Here is a 26,824-nt window from a genome sequence, read left to right on the forward strand (position 1 = left end):
GGAAGAGCCCTTCCCTGGGAGGCTGTTCTCCTCCCACTGCCATTGTGGTTGTGAGATTTGGAAGAACTCGATGCTGGTTCCTCTTTGTCAGCCTTGAAGGGAACAAGCTGGCTAAGGCATGGTTTGTCCTCTAAGGTTACATCTCCTGAGGTCAGAACAACAGTGCTTGATTGGTGCAAGCACAAGGTTTGGTGCTTCCTATGGCTTGGAGTGGGATGGAGCCAGACTATTGAACAGGGTTTTTGCATTGTGCTCTACTACATCCAGCTAATAAAAGTGGCAAAAAGACAGCCATGGGTTTCTTTGGGGGGAAAAGGAGCCTCTGTCATGCTCTAAAAAAACCAGTTTCAGATCCTCCTCATTCAGGAAGCAAACCTGAAGCCATGGGAACCCCACATCTGTGGTGAGTCATGACCTTCCCCACCCCTCCTCTTCCTGAATGTTCTGTCCAGCCTTGAGATTCCTCAGATCCTTGCACAGTGGCCTTTGGGGAAACCAGCAAAGCTTTGAGCCCTGGCATCCATCACTGGGGCTCTTCTTTCCTAGGGGAATGCTGGGCTGTGGTGGGCTTAAGGGCCCTGTGCATCCCTGAACAAGTGGGGGCTAATGGCTGTACTGTGCTTGGCCAGGGGACTCAGGGAGTAGTAAGGATAGATTGTGTTGAGGGTCTCTAAGCTGGAGCTAAGAAGGAAATTTGCTTCCCAGCCTGCAGAGAGAAGGAAGGGAGTCCCTACTTTTGGAGGGGAGCAGTTGGGGGATGCTTGGAGAATGGCATTGCCCCACCTTAGTGCTTCATGATGGGTCTTGGTCATGTGGAGCTGTGGCTGGGCTGGGAATGCATTTTCTCTCTTACTCCTCTCTGCTCAGCATCCTGATATCTCTGGGTAGGGTGAGCCACAAGACCCTTCTCAGAGCCCCCTTTCCCTGATGACATCTCCATGGGGTAGCTATAGGGGGGACAGGAGTGCCATATAGAGCTGTCACCGTTGAGAGGTATGTGGCTGGGAGGAATAGGGTGCCCCAGGACCTGGTCACCTCACCTGGCTAGAGAGCTACCTCCTTAGGAGGCAAACTAGACAGGGGGACAGGAGGCAGGGCTCAGGCAGGGCACTTGGGTTCTTGTTGAGCTCAGCTAGACATCCCTGCCTGCTTCGAGGTGCCAGCTGGTAGTGCAAGATCCACCTGGTCTCAGTGTTGTGGGCATCACACAGCACCCAGAGGTGGGGCAGGAAAAGCCACCTTGCAGAGAGCCATTGCTAGGCTGGCACAGCCAGAAGGTGGCTCTAGGCCATGATCAGGCTGCAGGCGTCCAAGAGGTGTATCACAGTATAACTAAGGTTGGAAGAGACCTCGAGGATCATCGAGTCCAACCTATCAACACAGACCCCATGACTAGACCATGGCACCAAGTGCCACGTCCAATCTCCTCTTGAACGCCTCCAGGGACGGCGACTCCACCACCTCCCTGGGCAGCCTATTCCAATGCCGAATGACTCGCTTGGTGAAGAACTTTCTCCTCACCTTGAGTCTAAACCTCCCCTGGTGCAGCTTGAGACTGTGTCCCCTTGTTCTGGTGCTGGTTGCCTGGGAGAAGAGACCAACCCCCTCCTGGCTACAATCCCCTTTCAGGTAGTTGTAGAGGGCAATGAGGTCACCCCTGAGCCTCCTCTTCTCCAGGCTAAACAATCCCAGCTCCCTCAGCCTCCCCTCATAGGGCTTGTGTTCAAGGCCTCTCCCCGGCCTTGTTGCCCTTCTCTGGACACGCTCAAGTGTTTCGATGTCCTTCTTAAACTGAGGGGCCCAGAACTGGACACAGTACTCAATGTGCAGCCTAACCAATGCAGAGTACAGGGGCACAATGACTTCCCTGCTCCTGCTGGCCACACTATTCCTAATGCAGGCCAGGATGCCATTGGCCCTCCTGGCCACCTGGGCACACTGCTGGCTCATATTCAGGTGGCTGTCGAACAGCACCCCCCGGTCCCTCACCGTTTGGGAGCTCTCCAGCCACTCCCACCCCACCTAGTAGTCTCAGTGAGTGTAGTCTCAGCTGCTGTATGTTTGCCTCCATCCATTCCTACACTGCCCTCACCTCTGGCTGGCAGTGCCAGGAGCCCCTTGTGGGCAGTAACCAGCTGTTTTTCTCACAGCAGCAGTAGCAGCAGCTGGTGCTGGGGCAGTGAGGTTGGTGGAGACGCAACACATCCTGAAGCTCGGCGCAGGTGGTGTGAGCTAGACCACAGAGGAGCAGATGCTGCCCACTCCCATTCCTAGGCTGACCTCCTGCATCTCCCCCACCAGCAGGGACAAAGCCATGGGGGCCCCAGAGGTCAGTGAGGGGCACAGGGGGAATGCAGCATCGCTGGAATGGGGGAAGGGGCCGTGCTTGACAGAGATGATTCTGTGGAGCAAGGAGGGCTGGCAAGGGAGGAATCATGTAGTAATGCTGGGGACATCCATGCCTGAGGGTGTCTGGGTGCCTTGTGGCCCACAGGCTTCCCACCCCAAGCTGCTTGCTAGGGAGCAGGGACAGCAATTCCACTGCCCCTAAGAGCCATGGCTGGGACATAAACTGAGGGAGGGATTAGATGGAGATGAGGCATCCCATCCCTACCTCCATTGCCGCCCAGGAGGGGGGAGCTGTATCCATGATTCCTGCTGTGTTGCCAGCATTGCTATGGCAAGGGATGCCAGGGTCCCTCTTGCCTTGGGCTAGAACCTGGGAATTTGCTGAGAGATAATGTGGCTCTTGCTGCCAGCACTGGTTCACAGCACATCGGATGCCTGACTCTGCTCTGGTTCCCACTTGCCTCTCAGCAACTTTGAGGGCTGCTGAGACAAAACTGCATGGATTAGAGGGCTGTGGCCAGCCTGCATGGGTGGAATAGCCAGCCTGCCCCAGAGGGGTGACCCCATCAGTAGGCATGCAGCAGTGATGCCACGGAGGCTTGCAAGACTGTCACAGGATTTACTTCTGTGTTCAGTACAGCATGGCCACCATGTTACCCACTTCTCCATCACCACCCCTAGTCTTCCTCCAGAGCTGTGCTTGGCAGCAGGAGCTGCTGTGCCCACAGGGGTCTCAGGCAGGCAGGTGGGTTTGGGTGTGCCCAGCCCCTGGTTCCAGCAGCAAGAGGGCTGGTGGGCATCACTGTGGTAGGTACTGCTTGGGGTCCCCAGGGAAGGGCAGAGCAGGTGCCTGGTTGAAGTGAGCCATGAGGAAGATGCCGATGGTGCCGCACACGAAGAGGGGAGCCATGATGAAGAAACAGACACGGTCGATCACCTGTCCCACCATCATCCACTCTTCACTCTCCTGCCAATGACATGAGAAGGGTGAGGGCTGCCCCTACTGTCCCCATGTGTGTGTAAGAGTCTAATAAGTTTGTCTCTCTCTATGTGAGTCAACAAAGATAAAAGTGATAGCAGAGCCACTGGAAAGAAGGTGGAAAGAATCCTGTCCACCAATCCTGGATGCAAATCAGCTTGTGATTGCATCGTGATAACACGGGACTACAACAATGGACCCAAGGACCCAGCCATCACACCTTTAGGGCAAAATAATCACCACCTGTTTCCTGAGCTTTGTCTGGATGGAGACAGGGTAGACGGAGATTCCCCCCTCCTCCAGCCAGGGTCTTGCCCAAACACACAGATTTCCTGCCCCTGGAATTTCTGAGGGACAATATTTGACTACATACCTAAGGACTAAAAAACTGTATAAAAGACTTGAGCAACTACTGGTTTGTAGAGAGAAACACTAGAGAGAAACAGAGGAGAGAAACAGAGGAGAAAAACGGCGAGAAAAACGGAGATGACGGAAAACACAGGAGACGGGCCAGGCCGCTGAGAAGCCGGGACAATGCTGCTCCGGAGAAAAGAAGCTGCCCGGAGGACCACAGCTCCAGCCAAGCCTCAGCATCCTTTCTCTACAGACCCAGGCTGCCCAGAGGAGCCTCAGCACTGTTCCTGTATCAACCCAACATCTCCCCAGAGGACCACAGCTGTTCTCCAGCAAAAGCCTCACCACGGTGTCTCTACAAACCCAACATCTCCTGCAGCACCTTTCCTCCACAGACTTTATCTTGGGGGGGATGAGGGGTGTGGTAATATAATTCCTTTCCTCTTCTATCTCTCGTCTCTCTCTCTCTCTTTCTCTTTTCTCCCTCTTCCTTTCTTATGTCCACTTTCTTTATGTAATAAATAGTCTAGCTGTTGATACTTTGGCCTCGTTTGTGCCTTTAATTTCACAACACGGGAATATTTAAAAGAACTGTGTCTCTGGACCGAGACATCTAATGTCTCCGGACCGCGACATTTAAATGGCGTAGTCGGCAGGATTCCCGTGCAGTGAAAAGTATCACAGCAAAATTATTGCATTTCTGAGAACCCCGAAATGTGTGTGTGTGCCTGAGACGTACTTTTAGTACGAAGCGAGAGTGGAGTCCAGATTCGCGTTTCCACTCGCCCGCGAGGGAAGTGGCCGGAGAAGGACGAAGCGAAATTTTCAGAGAGACTGTGTGGGAGTTCTCAAAAGCTTTAAATGTGTGTGCTTTCTCGGGGAAGATTATCCGGGGTACAACTGTTGGTTTTATAGTGTGACCTCCTCGAGAATCCTCTGTACCCTGCTTTAAATTTGTGTGTGCATTCCCGGGGAAGATTATCTGGGGTACAACTGTTGACTTTATAGTGTGACCTCCCCGAGAATTCTCAGTACCCTCTTTTAGGAAACCCAGTGTTGGTGATATTTGTAAAGTGTGGCTTTCCCGAGAAGCCCAGTATTGAAGCAAAAGTTGAGAAACTTCTGCTGGTGTGTGTTCGCTCAGGGAAACAGAGTGACTCTTCCCTAAGAATCACAAGGCTGTTATCCTAGTGTAACAAAAAAATTTGAGGTACAAAAGCTAAGAAGCTTTTGCAAGTGTGGGTTCACTCAGGGAAATAGTGTGACTTCCTTGAGAAGCCCAGGTTGTTGTTGTTTTTTCTTGTGTGTGACCTCTCCTGAGAAATCTATTGTGCATTTTTCCTGGAGAAGATTATTTTGAAGTAAGCCTTTTAAAAGTGCACGTTTTTCCAGGGAAGATTTTGCTGGTACAAACAGTGTTTTGATCTGACTTCCCTGTGAAACTTAGTGCCCTATTAAGAAATGCTTTGTGAAACAAAAGAGATGGCCGGGAGTGAGAAGCTTTTTAACCTTTTAGAAGTTCACGGTGCCCGCCCATCTGTACAGGTACTTGACTGGGCCCGTGAAAATTGGCATAATTTCCAGAGTGTGGCTGATAGAATTGTGGCTCTGCAGAAAGATGCACGAGCAAAAGCCGGGAAAGGCAAAGGTTTTATTTGTGCGGTTTTAGGTGCCTGTTTAGCCGCCTCAGTGAAGGAGAAAGAGGAATGGCATGAACAGGAAAATATAACTATTTCCTCTTTGCAGGACTTAGTTTCGTCACTGCAAAGCCATGTTGCCACTTTGAAAGACGTAGTGGCAGATCTTAAAATTCAATTGGAAAAGGAGAGGAGGCAAAATTCGTATTTGGACTCAAAAGAGGGTGTGAATTACTTGGAGTCTGCCCCTATGTGCCCTCGGGCAGAATTGACAGCAGCTAAGGAAGCTGCTGCGCATATCAGACCTCTCATTAAAACTGAAGTTTTATATGAGGATGGGGAGGTTACCCCCACTATCACAACCAAAGAAACGCCTTTCTCCTACACTGAATTGGCCAAAATTCGTGCAGAATTTGCACGCTCTGCTGAGGAATCTGAGGTGGAATATGTCTGGCGAGTTTCAAAAACTGGAGGTGACCAGATTATGTTAACAGAAGCTGAAGCCATGGGCTATTGGGGTGATAATGTTTTTCTAACTACAAAAAACAGAAGTGGACCCTGGAGTCTTACACAAAGAGCTGCCTATTGGGCAGGGGGGTTTGATCCAAAGGAGAGGGGTGAACCCCTAATTCTGCGGGGAGGGATGAATCAGATAATGGAGAATGTGCAAAAAGCTGCATGCCTGCAGATGATATATGAAAGGGAACTAAAACATCATTTTGAATCCCCTCTTTCTGTCCTGGTGGATGCAAACAGAATGACTCCTTTGATCAGGGGTCTCAATGACTTGCTTAAAATAAGAGGTATCCAGCTTCAAAAAGAAATAGCTAATACCCCACTTTCTTCCAGGACATGGCAAGACGTGGGGAGGGAGTTACTAGATTATGCTAGGCAGTATAGTGTACCTGAGGAAATGAAAAAACCTCAAACTAGAGGCTTGAGACATGTGAAAATGACTCACCCTCCAAGCCCCCAGGGCCAGATGCGCCGTATTCCTAGTAGGCACCTGGCTAGGGGCAGGGAACACTTGAATACCCGGCAATATTGGTGGGGGATGGGCCAGAAGAAACGTATTCCAAAAGAAGTGGTTGATGGGGTAGCCACGAGGCAATTAGAAATCATTGTGAAATGCTGGCCCGAGCCTAAAAAGAGAGCTGCGGTCACTGCTCCCCTCTTGGTGGGACCATTTGATGAGGGGAGGGATATGGCCCCCAGGGCAACTAAGGGCTTCACTTCCCAGCGGTGAATGGGGGGTGAAGCATGAGTCAGGAGATCACCAAAAAATTGTACTTGGTTTGGAAAAAGGCCTTTGTTTGTGTTTAGCTTGGCTTTGAGAGAACCTGAAACAATCAACGATACTTACAGGCCCATTCAAAGTAATTATCACCTGAGAGGGTGGCTCTGAATGGTAACCTGGAAATACCAGTTTTGTATGTTTCAAGGTTGTGTTTCTTATTTAAGTTCTAATGCTAAATTTAAGTTCTAATGCTGAAGACTACCTGATGTATTGTCAGAAGGACTTGTCTTGCTACAATATGGAAGACTTCTCAAGTTTTGCATCACAGAAGACATCTCTTCAAGGACTGTACTTTCCATAACCCCGCAGACATTCAGATCTGGACTGAAGCTCTCACTTCAATTCCAAACTGAAGGACTGACGGGGTGGGGGGGGGTATGAGTTTGTTTGTTCTCCTGGCTTCCAGGAGGAACAAGGATGCTTTCACCTTGTGTAATTACCTGGTTTAATTTTGTTATATTTTGTTAGCATTGTCAATCTTGCATAAATCCCTGTTGTATACAGTGATTCAACATGTAGTGTCCAATATGCAGTTTGTGTCTAATGATGGTGTACAACAGATTTGTGCTGTTAGCCAATCAAAACTTATGTCTATTGCAAAAATTGTTTAAAACTTCTTTCCTTTCTTTTCCACTTCTTTCCTTTCTTTTCTTTCTTTCTTCCTTTTATCTTTGATTGACGGGGTGGTGTAAGAGTCTAATAAGTTTGTCTCTCTCTATGTGAGTCAACAAAGATAAAAGTGATAGCAGAGCCACTGGAAAGAAGGTGGAAAGAATCCTGTCCACCAATCCTGGATGCAAATCAGCTTGTGATTGCATCGTGATAACACGGGACTACAACAATGGACCCAAGGACCCAGCCATCACACCTTTAGGGCAAAATAATCACCACCTGTTTCCTGAGCTTTGTCTGGATGGAGACAGGGTAGACGGAGATTCCCCCCTCCTCCAGCCAGGGTCTTGCCCAAACACACAGATTTCCTGCCCCTGGAATTTCTGAGGGACAATATTTGACTACATACCTAAGGACTAAAAAACTGTATAAAAGACTTGAGCAACTACTGGTTTGTAGAGAGAAACACTAGAGAGAAACAGAGGAGAGAAACAGAGGAGAAAAACGGCGAGAAAAACGGAGATGACGGAAAACACAGGAGACGGGCCAGGCCGCTGAGAAGCCGGGACAATGCTGCTCCGGAGAAAAGAAGCTGCCCGGAGGACCACAGCTCCAGCCAAGCCTCAGCATCCTTTCTCTACAGACCCAGGCTGCCCAGAGGAGCCTCAGCACTGTTCCTGTATCAACCCAACATCTCCCCAGAGGACCACAGCTGTTCTCCAGCAAAAGCCTCACCACGGTGTCTCTACAAACCCAACATCTCCTGCAGCACCTTTCCTCCACAGACTTTATCTTGGGGGGGATGAGGGGTGTGGTAATATAATTCCTTTCCTCTTCTATCTCTCGTCTCTCTCTCTCTCTTTCTCTTTTCTCCCTCTTCCTTTCTTATGTCCACTTTCTTTATGTAATAAATAGTCTAGCTGTTGATACTTTGGCCTCGTTTGTGCCTTTAATTTCACAACACGGGAATATTTAAAAGAACTGTGTCTCTGGACCGAGACATCTAATGTCTCCGGACCGCGACAGTGTGTCCCTCCTGCTTCGGCCCTGACTCACGCTGCTGAAATCGTTCTGCTCCCGCGTGGCGTTGGCGATGTAGTTGCAGGCATCCACGCAGGCACGGATCTCGGGGCCTGCCTCCTCCAGGCTCTGGCAGAAGTCCTGGGCGCTGCCACTTTCCAGGCCGTGTCCTATGGGCAGTCAAGCAGGCACAGGAGATGCTAGTGAGCACCTGACCACCTGGCACATCGCCCATCCTCACAGAGAGCTGCCAAGCCCCCAGGAGCACGCACCAATCTTCTCCAGCACGGTTTTCATCAGCCCATCCCTCTGCTTCTGCTTCTCGAAGAGCAGCTCGGTCCGGGCTTTCCACAGCATGTACTCATCAGCCTTCACCATGAGCCCCAGGGAGCTGCGTCTCCGGGCAGCTTGCGGAGGCCCTGCCGTCTCCTCAGGCACATTCATGCCCAGGTAGCGGGGCAGGAGGTGCAGGCACACCTGGGCACAGCATCACTTGTGGGGACCTGTGCCCCCTCAATGCTGCCCAGGTCACCCAATGCGTGCATCACCTGAAGCATCCCTGTGGGGTACTCTTGTGCCTCTGGGTCGCTGGGTGTGTTGGCACCTGCTGCTCCCCAGTGTTTGGAGTGGCTGGGAGGGGTTTGGTGACACAGTGTGGTCCCTTGGGGGCATCTGAAGGGTCTGTCTTTTGTGCCAGAACTCAACACTCAGATGAAGGCGTGCCCACCACCTCATTCTGCCAGGGAGATGGCTTCATACCCCAAATACCCACCCCATTCCCCATGTATGAAGGGGTAGGAGGACAGTGGCAGCTTACCTGGCGCACTATAGGGGGCATGGAGTGAGTGTTGGGTGTTCTCAGGGAGATGTTGAGGACGATCACAGCATTCACCACAATCACCACCGTCACAACCATGAGGAAGGTCAGGTACCTGGGGAGAAAGCATGGGGCCTCGTCTGAGGCTGCTGGGTCACAAGCTCTGGGCATGTAAGGTCTTTCTCTGTGTCTTCCTGGGATGGAAACTGGGGACTGTCAGTGGGACAAAGACATGTGGTATCCCTGTGCCAGCTCTGCCTGGACTGGGGGTTATTCCTGTGCCAGCATCCTGTGTCTCTGAGACAGCACCCAGAGACCCCACTGGCACCCTTGTCCCCATGTATCACTTACTTCCCAATGAGAGGCACAGCCTGGGAGGTCTCGGGCACCTTCTGGGCAATGAGGAAGAGGAAGACGGTCTGGGCCAGGAGGACGTTGATGGAGACAGTGCATTTCTGCCCTCCCGCTGCCAGGGAGGGGGGGAAGGCACAGGTTGGCACAGGGCAGTGGTGAGGGCATTGCCTTCCTTTGGCAAAAAGCCCCCACTCCACAGCAGAAGTGGCCAAATCCTGCCATGAGGCTTTAATCACAGAGTACTTGGAAACTCACCCCCACCAAATACCACAGGAGTGGCTGAAAAGTGGCACTGATGGTTCCCAAGCACAGGGAGATCAATGAGCTCTTCCTCACTTTTCAATGCCCTCTTTGCACATCCCCGTGCCCCTCTGAGGGCACGGCACCAATGCATACCTTTGGCCGGCAGAAAGTAGACCAGCACGCCCATGGCAGAGATGAGGACACAGGGCACGATGATGTTGATGATGTAGAAGAGCGGCTTGCGCTGGATGATGAGGTAGAAGATGACCTGCTGGTACTGGATGTCGTCTGGGGTGAATTGCTCCGAGTTGATGATCTTCCGAGCCGGGCGGTGCTTGATGGCCCACTCACCATTCTCTGTTGCACAGCAGTGCCACGTGAGTCCCACCACCCTGCCTGGGGCACCAGGGCTACCAACACCCCAGCCCAGTGGGGGAGGGAAAGAGGAGTGGTGGGGATTGGCACGGGCTGCACAGGGCAGCCTGTCTGAACAGTGTGAGAAAAGGTACTGGAGCTTCTGGAGAGGGAGGTGAGCACCACAGAGCATGCCAGGATGCCTGGGCAAAATGCCACAAAAGGCTATCGGAGGGCTCAACCGGGCACACACGGCACACTTCAAGCCTGTTGGGGGCTCCCAGAATATGACCTATGGGGCTGGGGTCCCCTATGTGCCTCCAGCAAGGGCCAGAGGGGTAGAGCAGAGCGGGAGGCTGGGGAGCAGCCTGCTGCTCTCCCTGCTGCCTGCCCAGGCGATAGATTTTTTTTCCCTTTCTTTTCCCCAGTTAAGATCGCAGCAGCTCAGGCCCGTAATGAAAAAATAAATCTCACTGCCTGAAAAGCATTTTGTTCCTTCAATATGCAATTAAAATGTGATGGAAAACGTCATCGTTTGGCCGTGACAGCTACGTTCCCAGCATCAATCAAGCTCCCGGGAGCGGTGCTCTCCGAGAGCGGCTGCCAGGCGCTGAGAGCCCCGAGCCGGGGGGGTTAGGAAAACAAATCTCTCCCACGCTCCTGTTTCCGATAACTTAAGTGCCCATGTAATGGCAGGAGCTGCTAACAGCCCCCACAGTTCTGCTTTTGGCAGCCACCAGCACAGCACCAGCCCTGTTGGGTGCCCCCCAACAGGGGGATGTTCTTGTGCCATGGATGCGGCTGCGGCGTTACCTGTGAAAGCCTCGGGGTCGATGGAGATCCACTCAATGGTCTGGCCCTCCTCCACCGTCAGGAGCAGGTTGATTTCATTGGCGCTGTAAGTCTGGGACCTGAAGATAGACAAGGTAGTGGCACAGGCTGGCATGCAGTGGATTGGATGGGCAAAGGGTGCCAGTGTGGCACCCATGCCCTCCAGCTCTGCTTTGGTGTGCTTGTCGCGGCCAAGATGCCTTCCACTGCCAGTGGGGTGTCAGGGGGCAGGGTCTCTGCCTAGGGACTCATTGCTCCAGGGCAAAGGTGAGCATGCCATGCTAATCCCTTGTGTCCCAGAAGGACCTGCCATGGTGCCCATGTGTGCCCAGCTGGTGCTCACTGGAAGACCATGGTGCAGTTCTGCCAGTCAAAGGGGAAATAGGTGACGTGGATGACGCAGACGCTGCGGTAGATGGCAGGGGGCAGCCAGTAGATGCTGCCATCGGGGTACACCAGCACATTGGCATAGAGAGTGATTTCGAATGTCCCATCAATGCTGGAGGAGGGAAAGGGTGTGCTTAGCTCCAAACCATGCCTGGGGAGCAGCTGCCACCCTCTGTGGGGGGATGTGTTCTTATTGTTTCATCACCTACTTGTTCTCTAAGACTATATCAGGCAGCCAGACCATGGTGGAGGGCACCCGCAGGGTCTGGATGTTGTCGTATTTCTCAGGGTCCCACCGCAGGCGGTAATCAGACCATTGCTGGGGGAAGGGGAGCAAAGGGGGAGGGGTCATGGTGCTCCCTGAGGCAGGAGATCTTGTGACCTGCCTGTCCCATGCTGGGGGCACCAACAAAAGGGGATTCTGGTTACAGTGCCAGCCCTTCACGGGTGAGGAGAGGGTTCTGCCTGAAGGTTTCTCACCATCTCGATCCAGACATTGGTGGTGAGGGTCTCCTCCCGCTCGTTCTGTCAGGTGAAAAAGAGGGAGACAGTTTTAGCTCCCTGCCTGGCACTGCCGACTGTATCATGTGAGGGGGCAAATCCCATCTTGCTGTGGGGAGGAGGTTCTCTCACCAGGGAGATGAGGTTTGTGAGGGTGAGCTTGAGGGTGACGTCGATGATCTGGTCCCCATCTGGAGCTGGGCGCAGGTTCCTGTTGTAGTTGGTCATGAGGTCCTGAAGCAGCTTCTCCTCCTGGTTCCTGCAGCCCACACCTGAGGAGGGCACATACCATGATGATGCCCCCAGGCGGGAACAGGGGGGCCACCAATGCCCCTAGGACTTGCTGGCTGGGACCCCTGGTGTGAGTGGCACAGGGTGTGCACGGTGAGAGGGTGCCCATGAGTGTATTACTGTGGGTGTGCATGTAGCTGTGTGTGCCAATGCTCCAGCATGCGAGTGGGAGGGGGTACGTCCCCCCCACATCCCCCACCCCACTCACCCCAGAGACCTTTCTGGGGCAGGACATGGGGATAGCAGGCTGCCAGCATGGGGACACCCTGGTGGGACAGTGCACAGCACTGGACACCTGTGGGTGACAATTCCCCAAGGACAAAGGCAGGGAAGAATCAAGTGCCCTCCCAGACCTTCCCCCGGGGTGGGGCCCCCTTACCTGCCAGGGTACAGAGGGCAAGGAGGAGGCCGATGCAGCGCATGGCAGTGCTGTGGGGCACAGGGGCTGGGGCTCCTCTCAGCCGCCCGCACGACGATCTTCTGGGCCTGGTGCCTGGTGGGATGGGACAGCTGTCCCCTGCCACTGTCAGCTGTTCCCAGCAACCATGGGGGCTGGGAAGGGATAAGTGATCACCCACGTCCCCCTCCCCCCTGCAGCGGGGTGATGCCAGTTTGCTGTGAAGGTCCTCTGACGTTTTGTGCCAGGGGGCTTGGAATTGAGTCTGGGGGCAAAATGAGCTCTGTGCCTCAGTTTCCCCATGTCCCCCACAGAGGGGTGCCTCCCACTGTAGCAGAAACCCAGGCATCCATTACTTATGGAAAAGTGGGGTGCCCCCTGCAAGCACCCCTAACAGTGCCCTGTCCCCCACCATGGTAGTGCCTGCCCCTAGGGTGTAGGTGGGGAAGAGCCAGGTAAGTGCCACCACATCAGCCTGGGAAGTAATGCCTGCCTTAGGTGTCCACATCCTGCCAGGCCCTGTGCTGGGGGAGTAGGGGTTGAGTATGAGATTCTTGTCTCAGCAGAGATGATGTGACAGCTGTCCTGAGCCACTACCGGTCAAGGGATGTCAGCTGTGCCCCCTGAAACTGGAGCCCTGGCATCCCACTGCTGAGCCAGGAAGGAGAAACTACTGTCAGCCCTCAGGTGCTGTGGGATGGGGTGTGCTGGGGAGGGGCACTCGTGGGTCTGGTTGGGGAGTTAGGGAGATGAGGGATGATGTGGGCACTGATGGTGTCTCCTCCCACTGCAGTGGGTCCACAGGGGATGGTGCCATGCTGGAGGAGTTCCATCCCTTTCCCCAGTTCACCCTGTCCCAAGTGCCCAGCCCAACAGGGGTAGCAGGGCTGGTAGCACCACCTCCCCTCTGGGAAACACTGGATCCAACCACAACCAAGGACCACTCTACTCAGGACACCCAACAGCACTCGTTCCCTGGAAGGTCATCATCCTCCCAGCACACGCCCAGCACTCAGCCTGGGCATTGTACCCAGGAGAGACAGCAAGAGCAGCCACCAGCTCAGCACCCCCAGCAAGAAACAGACACCTTTATTTTCCCCATTCAAGGCAGGTGAGCAGGGCTTGGCACACGGGACACAGACCCCACCCCCCCCCGCCGCCCTAAACAAAGCGCTTGTTCTCCTCCTGGTAGTCGTAGGGGTCTCCTGCAAAGGGCAGTGGTGGCGGGTGGTTGTAGATGCCCATCAGGAAGATCCAGAGGGTTGCCAGCACCAGCGTGGGGGTAACGAAGAAGAAGCAGAGGCGGTCCAGGGTCCGGGCCACACGGTTCCAGTTGTCCTTCTCCTGGGAAGGGAGCCAGAAGTCGTACAGTGGGCAACGCAGTGGGCGCAGGGAGAGCCTTGTGCCCCCTCCTTGCCCGTGACCCCCACCTCGTTGTAGCTGTTTTCCTCCCGCATGTGCTTGATGATGAAATTGGCACCGTCAACGGCTGGCTTTATGTGTTCGTAGAGCTGCTCCTCACCCGCGTCCAGTGGTGTCAAACCTGGGGGCAAGGGGGATGGGTGAGACAGGCTCCAAAGGGCTGCGGTCCCCAGACCCCCTTTGCCGTGTGTCTGCCGAGGGGCTGCGGCTCACGGGCAGGGGTGACTCGGCTGGCCAGCCCGTGCCGCTCTGACTGCTTCTCGAACATCAGCTCGCTGCGGGACTTGACGCTGAAGTACTCCTCCGCCTTGGCGATGTAGCCAGCCGAGCTGCAGCGCCGAATGCATGGGACATCCGATGGGCTCTCAGCCGGTTGTGACATGTGCAGCAGCCGAGGCAAGCTCTCCAGGAAGACCTGGAGCATGGAAGAAGGTGTCAGGCCTTCGGGCGCCTCCCTGGTACACCACCACCCTGTCCCCCCCTTCTGCCCCCAGCTTAGGTGTGCAACTCCTTGGAGTAGCACAGATGGAATATCCAAACAGGATGCCAGGGCTATGCTGTTCCACTGTTCCATGCCCTCTGTGGGGTATGGTGCCATCCCTGTTCCTACCATCTCACCCACCCCAGCACAGCACCTCACTCACCTCTTTGACCCAGTCAGACATTATATGGGTGCTGGGGGTGCGGAAATGGAAGTTGAGGACCACGACACAGATTATCACCACAGCTGTCACCAGCACCATGATGAAAAGCAGGTACCTGTAGAGGGCATGGATCTGGGACTGATGTTGCCACAGGGGCTGGGCAAAGACAGAGCTGCCCCCTGGCTCTGTGGGGACCCCTCAATGTCCCCACTGCACCCAGTGGTGCCCAGGACTCACTTTCCAATGAGGGGAACGGCAAGAGAGGTGGCAGGCAGGCGCTGGGAGATGAGCAGGAGGAAGACAGACTGGGCCAGGAGCACTGAGATCACCAGGGTCATCTTCTCACCACCTGGAGAGCAGGTGAGGTCAGGACAAACCCTGCTCCAGATTCCTGTCCTAGTGCTGGGATTGTCCTTCTAGTGTCTCACCAGACACTGTCCCATGTGGGGTTTTCTGTTATGAGTGTACCCCGGGGTCCCACACAGGATATCCTGTGCCCCAGTGTACCTGTGCCCAAAATGCCTGGCTGGGACAATGGGGGTGTCCCAGTAGCAGTGTGTCTCTGTGCTGGGCATTGGGCTGTCCCAGGGCCTGGCGCAGGTCTGGGACACGGAAATGCCCCATGGTGTGAACCTCCTGCCAGATGCAGGTGCTGCAGGGCTCACTCACTGTCAGCAGGCAGGTAGAAGACGAGGATGACCATGAAGGCGATGAGGATGCAGGGTGTGACAATGTTGATGACATAGAAGAGTGGCTTGCGCTTGATAATGAGGTAGAAGGTGATGTCCTGGTGCTCGCTGCCCTCGGGAGGGTGGTCAGGGTGGATGTTCTTGCGGGCTGGGCGGTGGATGATTTCCCATTCCCCATTCTCTGTCAGGGCACATAGGACAGAGCATGGCATGAAGGACCACTGCCATGCCCATCCTTACCAGCCCCACCAGCACCAGTCTGCTCATCTTGGGTGTGGGAAGCCTGATGGGATGGGTGCCAGAGTGCCAAAGCCCCAGGTACTCAAATGTGCCCATGGCAGGGTACCTCAATGCCTGGCTGCCTCCAAGCCCCATGCAGGGTGTCCTGCTGCCACAGAACATGGCAGAGAGCGCAAGCATTACCTGTGAAGCCTTCAGGGTCAATGATGATCCACTCCACTGGGTAATTCCTGTGTGTATCTGGGTCCCTGTCTTCCTTTAAGTGCATGTTGATCTCTAGAGCATTGTAAGCCAGCGAGCTGACCCATGGCAGGAGGGAACAGGTGGTGAGAGGCTGGACCTTCTTCTTGATTCCCACCACCCACCCACCCCAACCTCCAGTGTGATGGACTTGGGCCACCAAGTCACCTGCAAAATTCCCACTTTGCTGTACCCCAACGGGAAGGAAGATGCTGGCAGCAGCAAGCACTATGGGGGGCCAAGTTGTCCACCCTGCTGCCTGCCCCTGCCTTGTGCCAGCCAGCCCCCCCAGCACCTGAATTTGAGGGTGCAGTTTTGCCAGTCAAAGGGGAAGAATTCAACGTTGATGGGACAGGTGCTGCGGAAGATGGCAGGGGGCAGCCAGTAGACAGAGCCTGTGTCGTAGATGAGGACGTTGCAGTAGTAGGCGATCTCAAAAAGTCCATCGTTGCTGCACCGGGAGAGAGCTGAGGCTGTGGTGTGTCTGGGGCAGGGCAAACCCTGCACACACACTGGGCACAGCTCAGGGGGGCGAGGGGAGGAAACTGAGGCACGGCTCACTTGTTCTCCAGGACTATCTCAGGCAGCCATATCTTGTCTGGGGGAAGGCGGAGCACCTCGATGTCCCCAAACTCAGACTTGTTCCACTGCAGGCGGTAATCGGTCCAGCCCTGGAGGCGAGGACCCCTAGGTCACCCTCTCACCATGCTGGGCCACACTGCTGCCCTCACCTCAGACACACCGGCATGCTGTCCTTACTCACATGCTCAAGCCATACGTTGGTTGTGAGCGTCTCGTCCACCTCTTTCTGCAACAGCAGTGTGGGGCAGTGAGATGCCTGGGCCATACCCAGCAGCTGCCCTTCCAGCCCAGGAACCCCAACCTTCACCAGCCAGGGTTTGGGACAGTGGCCTCAGGGTTCCTTCACCCAGGGTGGGCACTGTCCACTGGGGCTCACCAGTGAGATGAGGTTGGAGAGAGTGAGTGCCAAGTAGACATCCACGACCTCGTCGGTGGAGACGACAGGGCGCACATCCTTGTCGTAGCCTCTCTCCTCAAAGAGGTAGTGGATGAGCCGCTCCTCCTGGTTCACACAGAGCCCACCTGGGAGTGTGGGGTCAGGCAAACTGGAGGGGGCTTGGGGTTGCCTGGGCCCAGTGCCACCCCTCAGGGATGATTGGCAGGATAATATAAGGATGGAAAGGACGGGAGCAGACCAGGACACTGCAGATTTGTGCTGCACAAGAGCATGGGCACGAAACACGCGGGTATGATGGACATGCAGGGGCATGTGGGCACGTGTGAGACAAGGATGTGGGCACGAGCACAAAGGTACGCACACGTACAGAACACACAGGTACATGGGACACTTGGGTACAGAGAGTGGTACTGAGCACACAGGAGGACAAAGGTACAGATGGATGCAGACTCGGTGTGTACAGGTACACACGGTTATAGACATGGTGTCACTGTGCACACAGGAACACACAGACACAGGGACTCTGTGCACAGACAGACAGACAAACACAGGACTGCAGTAGGGACACAGTTCCAGATAGCACAGCCAGGACAGATGTGTAGATACCCAGTGATGGGTCTTTGCCAGGCTATATCCAAAACGCAGCGCTGGGGACACTTGTGTCCAGCTTGAACCCTGCCCCCATCACCCTCCCCAAACTCATCAAGGGGGCCCAGAACCCCCAGCAACAGGGCAAGCCCATGCCCAAGACCCCAGGGACCCCGCTCACCCGACAGCATCAGTGCCCCGAGCAGGGCCAGCCGCCCCAGCAGATCCCCCATGAGGTGCCCTCTCACTTTGCCAGGCCCTGGCCGCCTCCCCTCCTGGCCTGGCCGAGCGGATGTCCGGCTGCCGGCTGGAGCAGAAGATGGATGGTGCCAGGTGCTGGGGGGAAGGGTGCCAGCACCAAATAGTTGTCGCCACCCCTCCCTTCCAGCACCCCCGTGCCTGAAGGAGATGGGCAGGCACAGGTGGTCTTGCCAGCCCCACGAGTGTCAGCCTGCAACCCTGTCTTTGGGCACCCTAGCACAGCACAGGCATTGCTTTGCACAGGGAGGAAGGGTCCCTTCCCCACTGCTCAGCAGCCCCACTGATGCTACTCAGGAGCAGCAGACTCCTGAGCAGGACAGGTTGATACCCACCAGTGTCCAAGACAGAGGTGGCACCAGCCCAGTGCTCACCTCTAGCTCAGGGAATACTCAGCCCCTTCACCAGCAGGTGGTTTCATGTGGGTCCTTGATGGAGTGGCACCAGAGGTGGGCAGTGGTGCTGTTCTATGGGTGCTGCAGTGGGTAGAAGAGGTGTCTGACCCTCATGGACAGAGCTGGGGAGTCTGTAACAGGCTGAATACAGCACCAATGCCAGTGACAGGAATCAAGGCTGGGGGCATTAGCTTGGGGTACAGGGAAGTCAGGAAGGGGGATGCAATGGGATGTTATATCCTCTATGGAAAGTCCTCCAGCTGGCACGCATCTCACCATCACTGTGTGGCACAGCACTCACGTCACACTCGCTGGCTACTGGAAAATAGAGCCCTTCTTTATTGAAAAATAAACCTTTGTCTGTACAAATAAATAACAGCCCATGCTGCCAAGGTCAGGTCCCAGGGGAGAGGAGGGTTCATAAGCCCCAGCTGAGAAGGTCCAGGTGCCTGCCATCAACCAATTGCCCCAGGGGCACTGGGCAGTGCTGGTGGGAAGAAAGAGACAGAGGCATGATGAGGGACAAAAGGGTGGAAGATCTCGAGCTAGGGTGTTTGAAGGACATGAGAAACATGAACAGTGTTTGAAGGACACGAGAAATCCCTGCCCCATCACCCCACCGCTGTGCTGGCATGGTGCTGCAGGGGTACCATTATGTTTTGAGTGCCTCGAGTGCCAGAGCAACGAGTCCGGGCATGCTGCGGGCCAGGGAGTCGCTCTCCAGCCCCACCAGGCCGGTGAAGGCTGTGGGGCGGCCGCCCACCGTGGCGCGCACCTGCGCCCGGTACAGCCCCTTGGCGTTTTTGGAGCCCAAGTCCACCAGGATCTGCAGGGAGATGACAGCACTGTGAGTCTCAGGGGAGCCAGGAGCACGGCAGGACAGTGACTATGGGCTGTGGGGTGGCACCACCTGGCTGCCAGGGTAGGGGGCTCAGGGCAGCCGGGTGGAGCACTCACCTCCTGGAAGGTCATGGCCAGCTCTGCCTCGGGCACTCGCAGCACCCAGGCGTACAACTTCCTCACCGCTCCCACCCGCACTGCCGACTCCTTGAGGCCAGGGCAGGCTGCAACCCGGGGACAGGCAGGAGACAGACAGAGGCAGACATCAGAGACAAATCGTGGGGGCATCATGTTTCACCCACCCCGGGGACGCTGGAGGAGCAGGGGCAGAGGGTTCCTGAGGAGGGGGATATGGCCCAGTGCTGTCCCACTGACACGGGACAAGAAGGCCTGGGACTGGGGTCAAGCTTGGCACTGTGCCCATGGTGGCATGTGGCATTCTGCAAAGGCTGGGAGCTGCAAGGCCCTTACCTCTGCCTGTGTCTGCCTCCTCCTCTTCCACACCTGGCAGCTCTGTGGGTACCAGCTCACGTTTCTCCCTTGGTGCAGACCCTGCCACTGAGAGAGGTGTGAAAACCATAGTGGGGGTGAGGCCGGTGGGCACTGCCCAGGTACAGAGCTAACCAGCAAATGGACTTCCTGCTGTCCCATCCCCCCCAGCCCTCCTGGACTCACAGCTCTGCCTGAGGGTCTCTGCCAGCTCTCCAGGTGCCCGACGTGACTCCGTGGCTTCAAGAGGGGTGCCAAGGTCCAGCTCTAACTGCAGCTGGGTGAGGAAGGCTCGTCCCTGTCCCACCAGTTCCTCCACCACCTCCTCGCCCTGCTCAACGGAAGAGGGGACAGAATGGGCAGCAGGACACCCACGAGGCACTTGTGGGCATGACCAGGTGCACAGCGGCAGAACTCAGGGCACAGTTGGGCGAGTCACTGGGGACATACAACATCTTTATGACTGTATTGGGTCAGATCCTAAGCTGTGAGGTCAAATCCATAGTTGGCACAGCCCTGTTCAGACTGGGTTTCAGCAGGGGAGAGTGAGATGCTGCCTCCAACAGAGGGGGTGATGCTACCTTCGTAGCTACCCAGGGGACAGTGGACCCAAAAGATGTCAGGAGGGGACAGTGCCCCTCTGGTGGCACTGTCACTGGAGGGGTAGGGGCTCCCTCTAGCCCCTCCATCCTCACATACCTGCAGGAAGAGCCACATCTCCCCGGAGAGCTGCCTCTTGTCCAGAGCAGGCGCTGAGGTTCTGCCCACCACCATGGTCCTCAGTGCTTCTACCCAGTCCTGCAGCTGGGGCCCGACATCCTTGAAGAGCACTGCAAAAGGTGGTGGCTGTCCAGCCCCCCACCTGCAAGCACAGCACAGCAAGCTCAGGCAGGCACCTGGTGGTGCCCATCCTCTGGGCAATGCCACCTTATGCACCACCACAGGGGACGTGCCCACTAGCAGGACCTGGGTGCTCTGGACACCCTGAGGGGCCCTCCCTCTGAGTGTGCAGGAAGTGTTGCAGGAAGAGCAGGACCCTAATGCTTTAGGCTGTCCCCAAAAACAAGGTCAGTGCCCACAGATGTCTTATTTCCAAACTCTTTAGCCCCGCCATGGCCCTTCATGCCTTACTTGGTAGGGAGTCTCCAGGGTGCCTCTGCTGTAGGGCTGGGCTGGCTCCCTGCCACAGCCAGGCCTGTGGGCACAAGAAGGGGACAGGATGGACATACAATAGGGCAGCCCCATAGGAGTGCCAGGTCAGGCTGCTGGTGTCCCAGGCACTGACACAGGGGGAACTGATGGTAGTCCAAGCAGGCAGAGGGTGGCCCAGCCCAGGAGGGTACCTGGGGCATTCCTGCGAACACGTCTGGGGAAGAGATGCCCATAGATCTTGCCCAGGAGCTGGGGCAGGGTGCGGGTGAGGAAGGAGAAGTCGAACTGATTTCGGATGAAGTCCCCAGCCCGGTGAAGGAGATCCACCAAGGTCTGTGCATAGGAGTGCAGCTCTGTGAGTGGAACAGGAGGGTTACGGTCCCGGCACTGGGCTTGGACCCATGCCACCAGAAATGAGGTGCCTACCCCTGTCTTTGCCCTGTAATGACACCATGGCTCACCACATCGTCTAGTCCTGGCGTGGCAGGTCTCCTCAGCTAAGCGAGCACAAGCGGCCCGACCTGGAGGAGTTCGGCAGGACCCAGCATAGAAGGAGCAGAGACGAGCACGCTCCAGTGGTTGCTGTTCAGCAGGCAGCTGGGCCAGAGCCAGCAGGTCGAAGCAGCTCGGCTCCCGGCTGCCAGGAGCAGCTGCGAGAACACCAGGGCTGCCGTGAGGTGCCGAACCACCCGCTGGGGCAATGTATCCCCACAGCACCTTCAGCATCTCCATCCCCACTGGCAAGGGTGGTGGCACTCACAGTCCATCTGGAAGCTGAGCCAGTCCACGAAGGCGGCCACACGGGTGTAGACACCGGGTTTGCCCCGCTCACCACAGCCGTCACCCCACGAGGTGATGCCATAGAGAACGAAGCGGTGCGAGGAGGGGTCCTGGCATGCTAGTGGGCCCCCTGAGTCACCCTGAACGGGGGATGCCAACACACTGGTTGGAGATGGGACCCCAACCATGCTGCCAGGCTGTGGTGTATGCCCAGCACCATGTGCCATGTTTTGTCTGTGGCAGCCTCCCAGCCCCAAGCGTTACCTGGCAGGAGTCAATGCCTCCGGACAGGTATCCAGCACAGAACATGGTGCTGGTGAGCAGGTCTCTGCCCAGGGCACCTCGGCATGTCTCCTGGCTGAGCAGTGGCACCCGTGCTTCCATCACCACGTTGGCTGCTGGCCCCTCTGCTGAGCAAGGCACCCATTAAGGGGTCCTCCATACTAGAGCACCTCCTTCTTTTTTACATCCCTGGCATGGTGCATTTGCACTGGGCACTGCAAAGTCACTGAAGGGGATGCTTAACAGATCTTGTAGGTGTTGTGGTGGCACCTACCTTCATAGAGAGACCCCCAGCCAGCAATGTAGCAGGTGGTGCCAGGACTAGGCTCTGTGGGGCCATTGGGCAGGCACACAGGGCTGACAGTGGGTGACAAGGCCAGCGGCACAGCCAGCTCCAGCAGTGCCAGGTCCCCATGAAACGTCTTTGGGTTAAACTGAAGGAGACAGAAGGATGTTGAAGAGATGTTGCACAGGGAGGTCAGGTGGGTGCCCACGTCCACTGACCTTAGGGTGAGGCAGGATGCGTCGGACAGGCACTACCCTCTTGCCCAGGCCTGGCTTGTCAAGCTCGTGATCTCCAACCACCACTGTCCATGACAGTTCATTCTGGTTCCTGGTGGAGTGGGAGGTAGCAGGTTAAGAGGGAACAATGGTGCCACCCCTTGTCCCACTCCTCCAGGGACAGCATCCCCGCATTGCTGTATCCACCACCATACCCAGCAAAGCAGTGGGCTGCAGTGAGGACCCAGGACTGCCCCACCAGCACCCCTCCGCACATCAGCTCCCCATGGAGCCGCACTGACACCAGCCAGGGCCAGGCTCCCCGAGGGGCCACGCTGCCGCCCATGATCCGTCCTTGGGGGGCTGTGGTGTTGGCTTGGGGGACCCCGCGGTGCCCACAGCTCCCTGGGGAATAAAGGTGGGGTGAGAGGGGAGTCCTGCATCCTCACTGCTGGGACACCCCCTCTTCCAGGTGGGCACAGCAGTGCTGGGATGGCCACGGTGAAGGGAGGGGGGTGGAGGGGTGGCAGGTGACCCCGGGGGGTCAGGCTGTGCCGGGTGCGCTGTCAAGCCTCATTGTGCTCACGGAGGCGAGCGGGCGGCAGGCCGGGGGCACCCTGCGGCCCGACAGCTGCCGACGCTAACCTCTGCCCCCCGGCCCAGCAGGCAGCCGGGGGGCCAGGGTTGCCCGCCACAGTGGTGGAGGGGTGACGCTGCCGCTCCAACTCACCTGGCATCACCACCTCTGCTGGCACATCAGGGTCCAGGGTTGAAGATCCCATCCCTGCAGGGGCATGTTGTCACAACATGTGAGGACATTCCCCCCTCCCCATAGTCATCACCATGTCCCTGCTACCCCTAATTCTCCCTGGTTCCACTCAGCACCCCCCAGATCCCCATAATCCCGAACAAGCACCCCTCTCCCACCCCTTGCCTCATTTCCCCACTGCCCCCTTTCCACCCCAAATTCTCCATCATCCTTCAAAACTCTGTCCCTCCCAATCTGTTCCATCACTCCTAATGCTGCCATCTTCCAAACCTCCACATCTCATCCCAGATTCTTCCATCCTCTTCTATCTCCCTATCCCATCAGAACTCCCCATAATCCTACCATACCTCTCACAGTTCCCTGGTCTCCCTATCCCAACCCAGCACCTCCTGTCACCCCCAATGTCTCAACTGCCATCCAGGCAATCTCAGGCATCTCTTGGGGAATGCCCCATTTGTTGCTGTAGGTTCTCCCCTCTCTGGAAGGAGCCAGGGGTGATGTGGATGCCCACTCACGGCACTCTTGGAGGCGGTGGTGGCAGAGCTGAGCACTGAGTGGGGTGCAGTTGTGCTGGGCCGCCTCAGATGGGCATAGTTGCTGGTAGGGAGCACAGGCTTGGCTCAGCGCCCAGTTGCGATGGAGCAGATCAGGCAGTGTCTGGGCTTCCAGCAGGTCCTGGCAGCTTGGGGGCACAGTGAGTGGCACAGGTGGTGCTGCAAGAACAGCAAGACTGTGGGCATCTTTTTGCCCTCTCTGCCCACCCCAACTCAGGTGACCCTAAGAATCCACTTTGGAACATATGGAAAGGGGTATGATGAGGCTGTGGTGTTGGAATGTTTTTGGAGGATCTCCTGGGTTTTGGGATATGTTTTGGGGGAGATCTCTGGGAAGGAGACAAGGGATTGGACAAGGGATTGGATGGGGCTCCAGGTGCTGTTTAGGTAGGTTCTAGGAAGGATGGGAACTGCTTGGGTAGAATCTCTGGGTAGATTTGGTAGGGTCTTCAGCTGTTAGGATATGTTTGAGGAGTCTGGGCACTGTTTTGTGCCCAAACTATGGCCTACAGGGTAAAGCTGTGGACACTGTTTGGGTTGGGGCTTGGGGTGTCATTTTGGTAGGGTCTCTTGGAGGTGGGGTGGTTTTGGGATAGAGACCCAAAGCAATATTTGGGTAGAGTCTCCAGACACGGGGGCATGTTCGTGTAGGGTCTCCTGGGCATGAGGTGGTGTTTGAATACGGACCATGGGCTCTGTTTGAGTAGAGTCTTAAGGGGATGGGGCAGTGGAGGCTGAGGGGCCATGACTTACGTGGGCAGTGGCGGGTGATGTTGGCACATGGGGGGAAGAGGCAGGGGGCACAGAGCCCACAGGCCCCTCGCTGTCGCTGCTGCTCTGCCAGTGCTTGTTCCAGGGCCAGCAGTGCACTCCTCAGCGCTGCCTCCAGAACCAGCGTTCCCCGGCTCGACAGTGCTGCCAGACAAACACAGGGCACTCAGACCCCTGGTGTCCCCACCACTGCCCTCCACTTTGGCCCTCAGCCCACTCAGTACCCCAAAATTTCCATGGTGGGAGCCAGGTTGGGTACTACCTGTCACTTGTTAGCACTACCTTGGGTGACAGTTGTAACTGTCACTCCCTGTGGGTACATGGTATGGGGAGACTTTGCCTGGGCCTGTGTGTGCCTACTGCACATGGAGATCCTGTGAACACTTATATGCAAACATGAGCATGGAGAAGGGTGTGAACCTGGGCAGATATGCCCATGGGTGTGCATCTCTGTGCACATCTGTGCCCATGGCCTGGCTGCTTACTTGTGCATGTCAGGGTTTGTGTGCAAGAGTCTGCATGTCCATGTATCCATGTCTGTGTGTCCATGTGCCTTCACTCCTGGGTGTGCCCGGTATGTGCATGCCCATGTGTGCCTATATCTGTGCTCACCTGTACCCACATACAGTAGCTGGCCATGCCCTGGCAGAGGGTCCCCCAGGACTGACACAGGTACCCAGGGCTGGAGGGAGTGCTGGTGGCTGTGGGACATGAACCACACTATTCTCTGCAACCCTAATGTCCTGAGTGCTACATGCACCATTTGCCACCTAGTGCAGGCATCAGGGACACAGGGTCTTTGCCAGGGACCTGGGCATCCTTCTTGCACTTCCTGAGCATAAACCCTGGAGTCCTGGCTCCTACAGCCACCCTGTTTGCAGCCAAGCCCTCCCTCAAAGACGCCCCCGTCCCCGTGCTCCACTGACCTTGCAGGACGCTGGCCGGCATGGGATACAGCCCCTGGCCCAGAGGGGCCCCCCCAACCAGATGCAGCAAAGGCAGCAGCGGCAGCAGCACAGGGGGGACCAGGCAGACGCCAAGGACAGACACCCACGTCCTCTTCTCTCTTCGCTCCATCCCCGGGCGGGCAAAGGGGGGCAACAGGGGGGAACCCCCGAAATGCCCGAGTCGGGCAAAGAGGGATGGATATATAAGGTGCCCCCCGGGAGGTGGGAGGAGAGAGGGGCCGGGGGGGGGTTGGGAGCACAAACAGGCGAGTTCATTAATGTCGCGCCAAGATGCCAGCTCGGGGCGGGGGGCGCGGGGGGGGCCCAGCCGGGGCCTCAATGCCGCCTTTGTTCGACGGGGCCTCCGGGCGGGCAGCATCAGACGGGCGCTGCGCTCCGGCGCTGCCCGCGGCCCTTGATCATTTTCACGCCAAGCCCCGGCCTCGCCACCCTCCCTCCCGCGGGCCCCGGGCGGGGGTGACAGCGGGCGGGTGGGAACGCACCGGCGGCTGCGGGACGCGGGGGGCCCGGGCCGGGCGTGGGAGACCCGCTGGGGGCTTCAAAGGCGGGCAGCGGTCCGAGAGCGGCCGAGGCGGGGAAAGTGGGGGGTTGTTGGGTTGGGGGGAGCATAGGGTGCATGGTCCCTCCTCTCCGTGCCAGCACAACCCTGGCAGAACGGATCGCCCCGGACAGCTGTCCCAGGGGACCCCGTGTCCGGGGACCGCCCCAGCAGCCCGTGTTCACACTGAGAACTGGGTTGCAGGGGAGGGGCCGTGCTCCTCGAGGATACCCGGGGCTGGGTGAGCAGGTGGCGCCACTTAGCAGGCACCAGTGCGCCCGGGGCTAGGGGGCAAGTTTGGCCTCAGGTATGAGGGGGTCTACTTTCACCTGCCCAGCTGTACTTCCAATGCCTGCAGCTCAGATTGTCGCTGGTCCCACACTTTTGGGGTGCCCGTGTCACCCTCTTGCCCCCACTGCCATCCTCCTGTGCACATGGGCCCAGCCTTCACTCCTTCAACAGGGCAGGGCACAGCTATATTCCCATCACCTCTTTGGAGAGTGGGGAGTTCCTGTTAGAGCCAGGGGTGCCTGGATCCCCATGTTTATTCAGGAATTGTCTCAATCAGAGCACAGGGGTGTCCCTATCCCCATCTCTGTCCCTGTTAGGGGACAGGTGTGCCAGTCTCCATGTCGATTCGAGGGGTGCCCATGCCCCCATTTCTGTCCCTCTTAGAGGGTGGAGTGGTTCCCAGGTCCTTGTGTCCATTCGAGTGGTGCCCCTGTTAAGGAGCAAGGCTAGGTACCTGTGTCTCCATATTCCCTGGGGGACAGAGGATGCCTGTATCCCCATCTTTTTCCTCCTTAGTGGGTATCCACAATACGGTCACTGTCCCCATTAAAGTGTCCATGTCCCTATCCCCACATAGTGGCCGAAGGGTGCCTGCGCTACCACCCTTGTCCCCATTAGGGCCCGCAGCCCCGGCCGTGTCGCTCTCCCCTCCCCCCCCCCCATGGCCCCGATGGTGCCAGCGGGGCTCGGACAATGCCGCTTCAGTGGCACATCAAAGGCTCGGCGCTGCCCGCGGCTGGCACGGCGACAGGCCCGCCGCAGATGAAAGCTCCGGCCCCGCCGGGCTCCCACCTCGGCTGTGGGGACACCGCGGGGGCACGCTGCGCCCCCGTCCCACGGGTGACGGCGGGGTTAGAGGGGGACACACGAACACAGCACTATCCGCCACGGTGTGACCGCATGCATCTCCCCACTCGTGTCCGAGGGTCAACCGTTCGATTGACTGCGAGTGCCCAAGGCCGGTGTGAGGTTCGGCCCCGGCCCCCCCGTGTCCCCCACGTCCCGGCCCCG

The 26,824-nt window shown here is 56.8% G+C and overlaps 3 protein-coding genes across 5 annotated transcripts; all 3 read right to left on the minus strand.

Annotated features, from left to right (window-relative positions):
- Positions 1–2,967: 2,967 nt before the first annotated feature.
- CHRNG (cholinergic receptor nicotinic gamma subunit) lies at positions 2,968–12,502 on the minus strand. Of its 2 annotated transcripts, XM_068163937.1 has the most exons (12): positions 12,406–12,502; positions 11,868–12,007; positions 11,715–11,759; positions 11,444–11,553; positions 11,191–11,346; positions 10,830–10,927; positions 9,816–10,019; positions 9,417–9,531; positions 9,066–9,180; positions 8,521–8,725; positions 8,285–8,418; positions 2,968–3,316 (listed from the first exon to the last, which is right to left on the minus strand). In XM_068163937.1, the coding sequence occupies exons 1-12, from the start codon at positions 12,446–12,448 to the stop codon at positions 3,149–3,151; spliced, it is 1,533 nt and encodes a 510-aa protein (XP_068020038.1). In that variant the 5' UTR covers positions 12,449–12,502; the 3' UTR covers positions 2,968–3,148. The 2 variants fall into 2 exon arrangements, with proteins under 2 accessions (XP_068020038.1, XP_068020039.1); XM_068163938.1 differs by lacking the exon at positions 11,191–11,346.
- A 1,023-nt stretch (positions 12,503–13,525) lies between these two features.
- On the minus strand, positions 13,526–17,482 carry CHRND (cholinergic receptor nicotinic delta subunit). Of its 2 annotated transcripts, XM_068163940.1 has the most exons (12): positions 17,407–17,482; positions 16,617–16,762; positions 16,422–16,466; positions 16,220–16,329; positions 15,954–16,109; positions 15,602–15,717; positions 15,159–15,359; positions 14,727–14,838; positions 14,490–14,604; positions 14,059–14,260; positions 13,854–13,966; positions 13,526–13,767 (listed from the first exon to the last, which is right to left on the minus strand). In XM_068163940.1, exons 1-12 carry the CDS (start codon positions 17,456–17,458, stop codon positions 13,585–13,587), a joined length of 1,551 nt encoding a protein of 516 aa, XP_068020041.1. In that variant the 5' UTR covers positions 17,459–17,482; the 3' UTR covers positions 13,526–13,584. The 2 variants fall into 2 exon arrangements, with proteins under 2 accessions (XP_068020041.1, XP_068020040.1); XM_068163939.1 differs by lacking the exon at positions 17,407–17,482 and having other exon boundaries at positions 16,617–16,971.
- A 732-nt stretch (positions 17,483–18,214) lies between these two features.
- PRSS56 (serine protease 56) lies at positions 18,215–25,093 on the minus strand. Its single transcript, XM_068163950.1, has 18 exons — positions 24,943–25,093; positions 23,999–24,160; positions 23,207–23,404; positions 22,653–22,706; positions 22,138–22,327; positions 21,926–22,034; positions 21,696–21,855; positions 21,404–21,546; positions 21,120–21,279; positions 20,821–21,009; positions 20,551–20,712; positions 20,339–20,402; positions 19,907–20,069; positions 19,394–19,538; positions 19,190–19,276; positions 18,836–18,942; positions 18,529–18,704; positions 18,215–18,365 (listed from the first exon to the last, which is right to left on the minus strand). The coding sequence occupies exons 1-17, from the start codon at positions 25,091–25,093 to the stop codon at positions 18,531–18,533; spliced, it is 2,418 nt and encodes an 805-aa protein (XP_068020051.1). The 3' UTR covers positions 18,215–18,365; positions 18,529–18,530.
- Positions 25,094–26,824: the final 1,731 nt, after the last annotated feature.

Source organism: Melanerpes formicivorus, unplaced genomic scaffold (genome assembly GCF_026170545.1).
Source record: "Melanerpes formicivorus ecotype bairdi unplaced genomic scaffold, bMelFor1.0.p_v2 SCAF_76, whole genome shotgun sequence".
Lineage (NCBI taxonomy): Eukaryota > Metazoa > Chordata > Aves > Piciformes > Picidae > Melanerpes > Melanerpes formicivorus.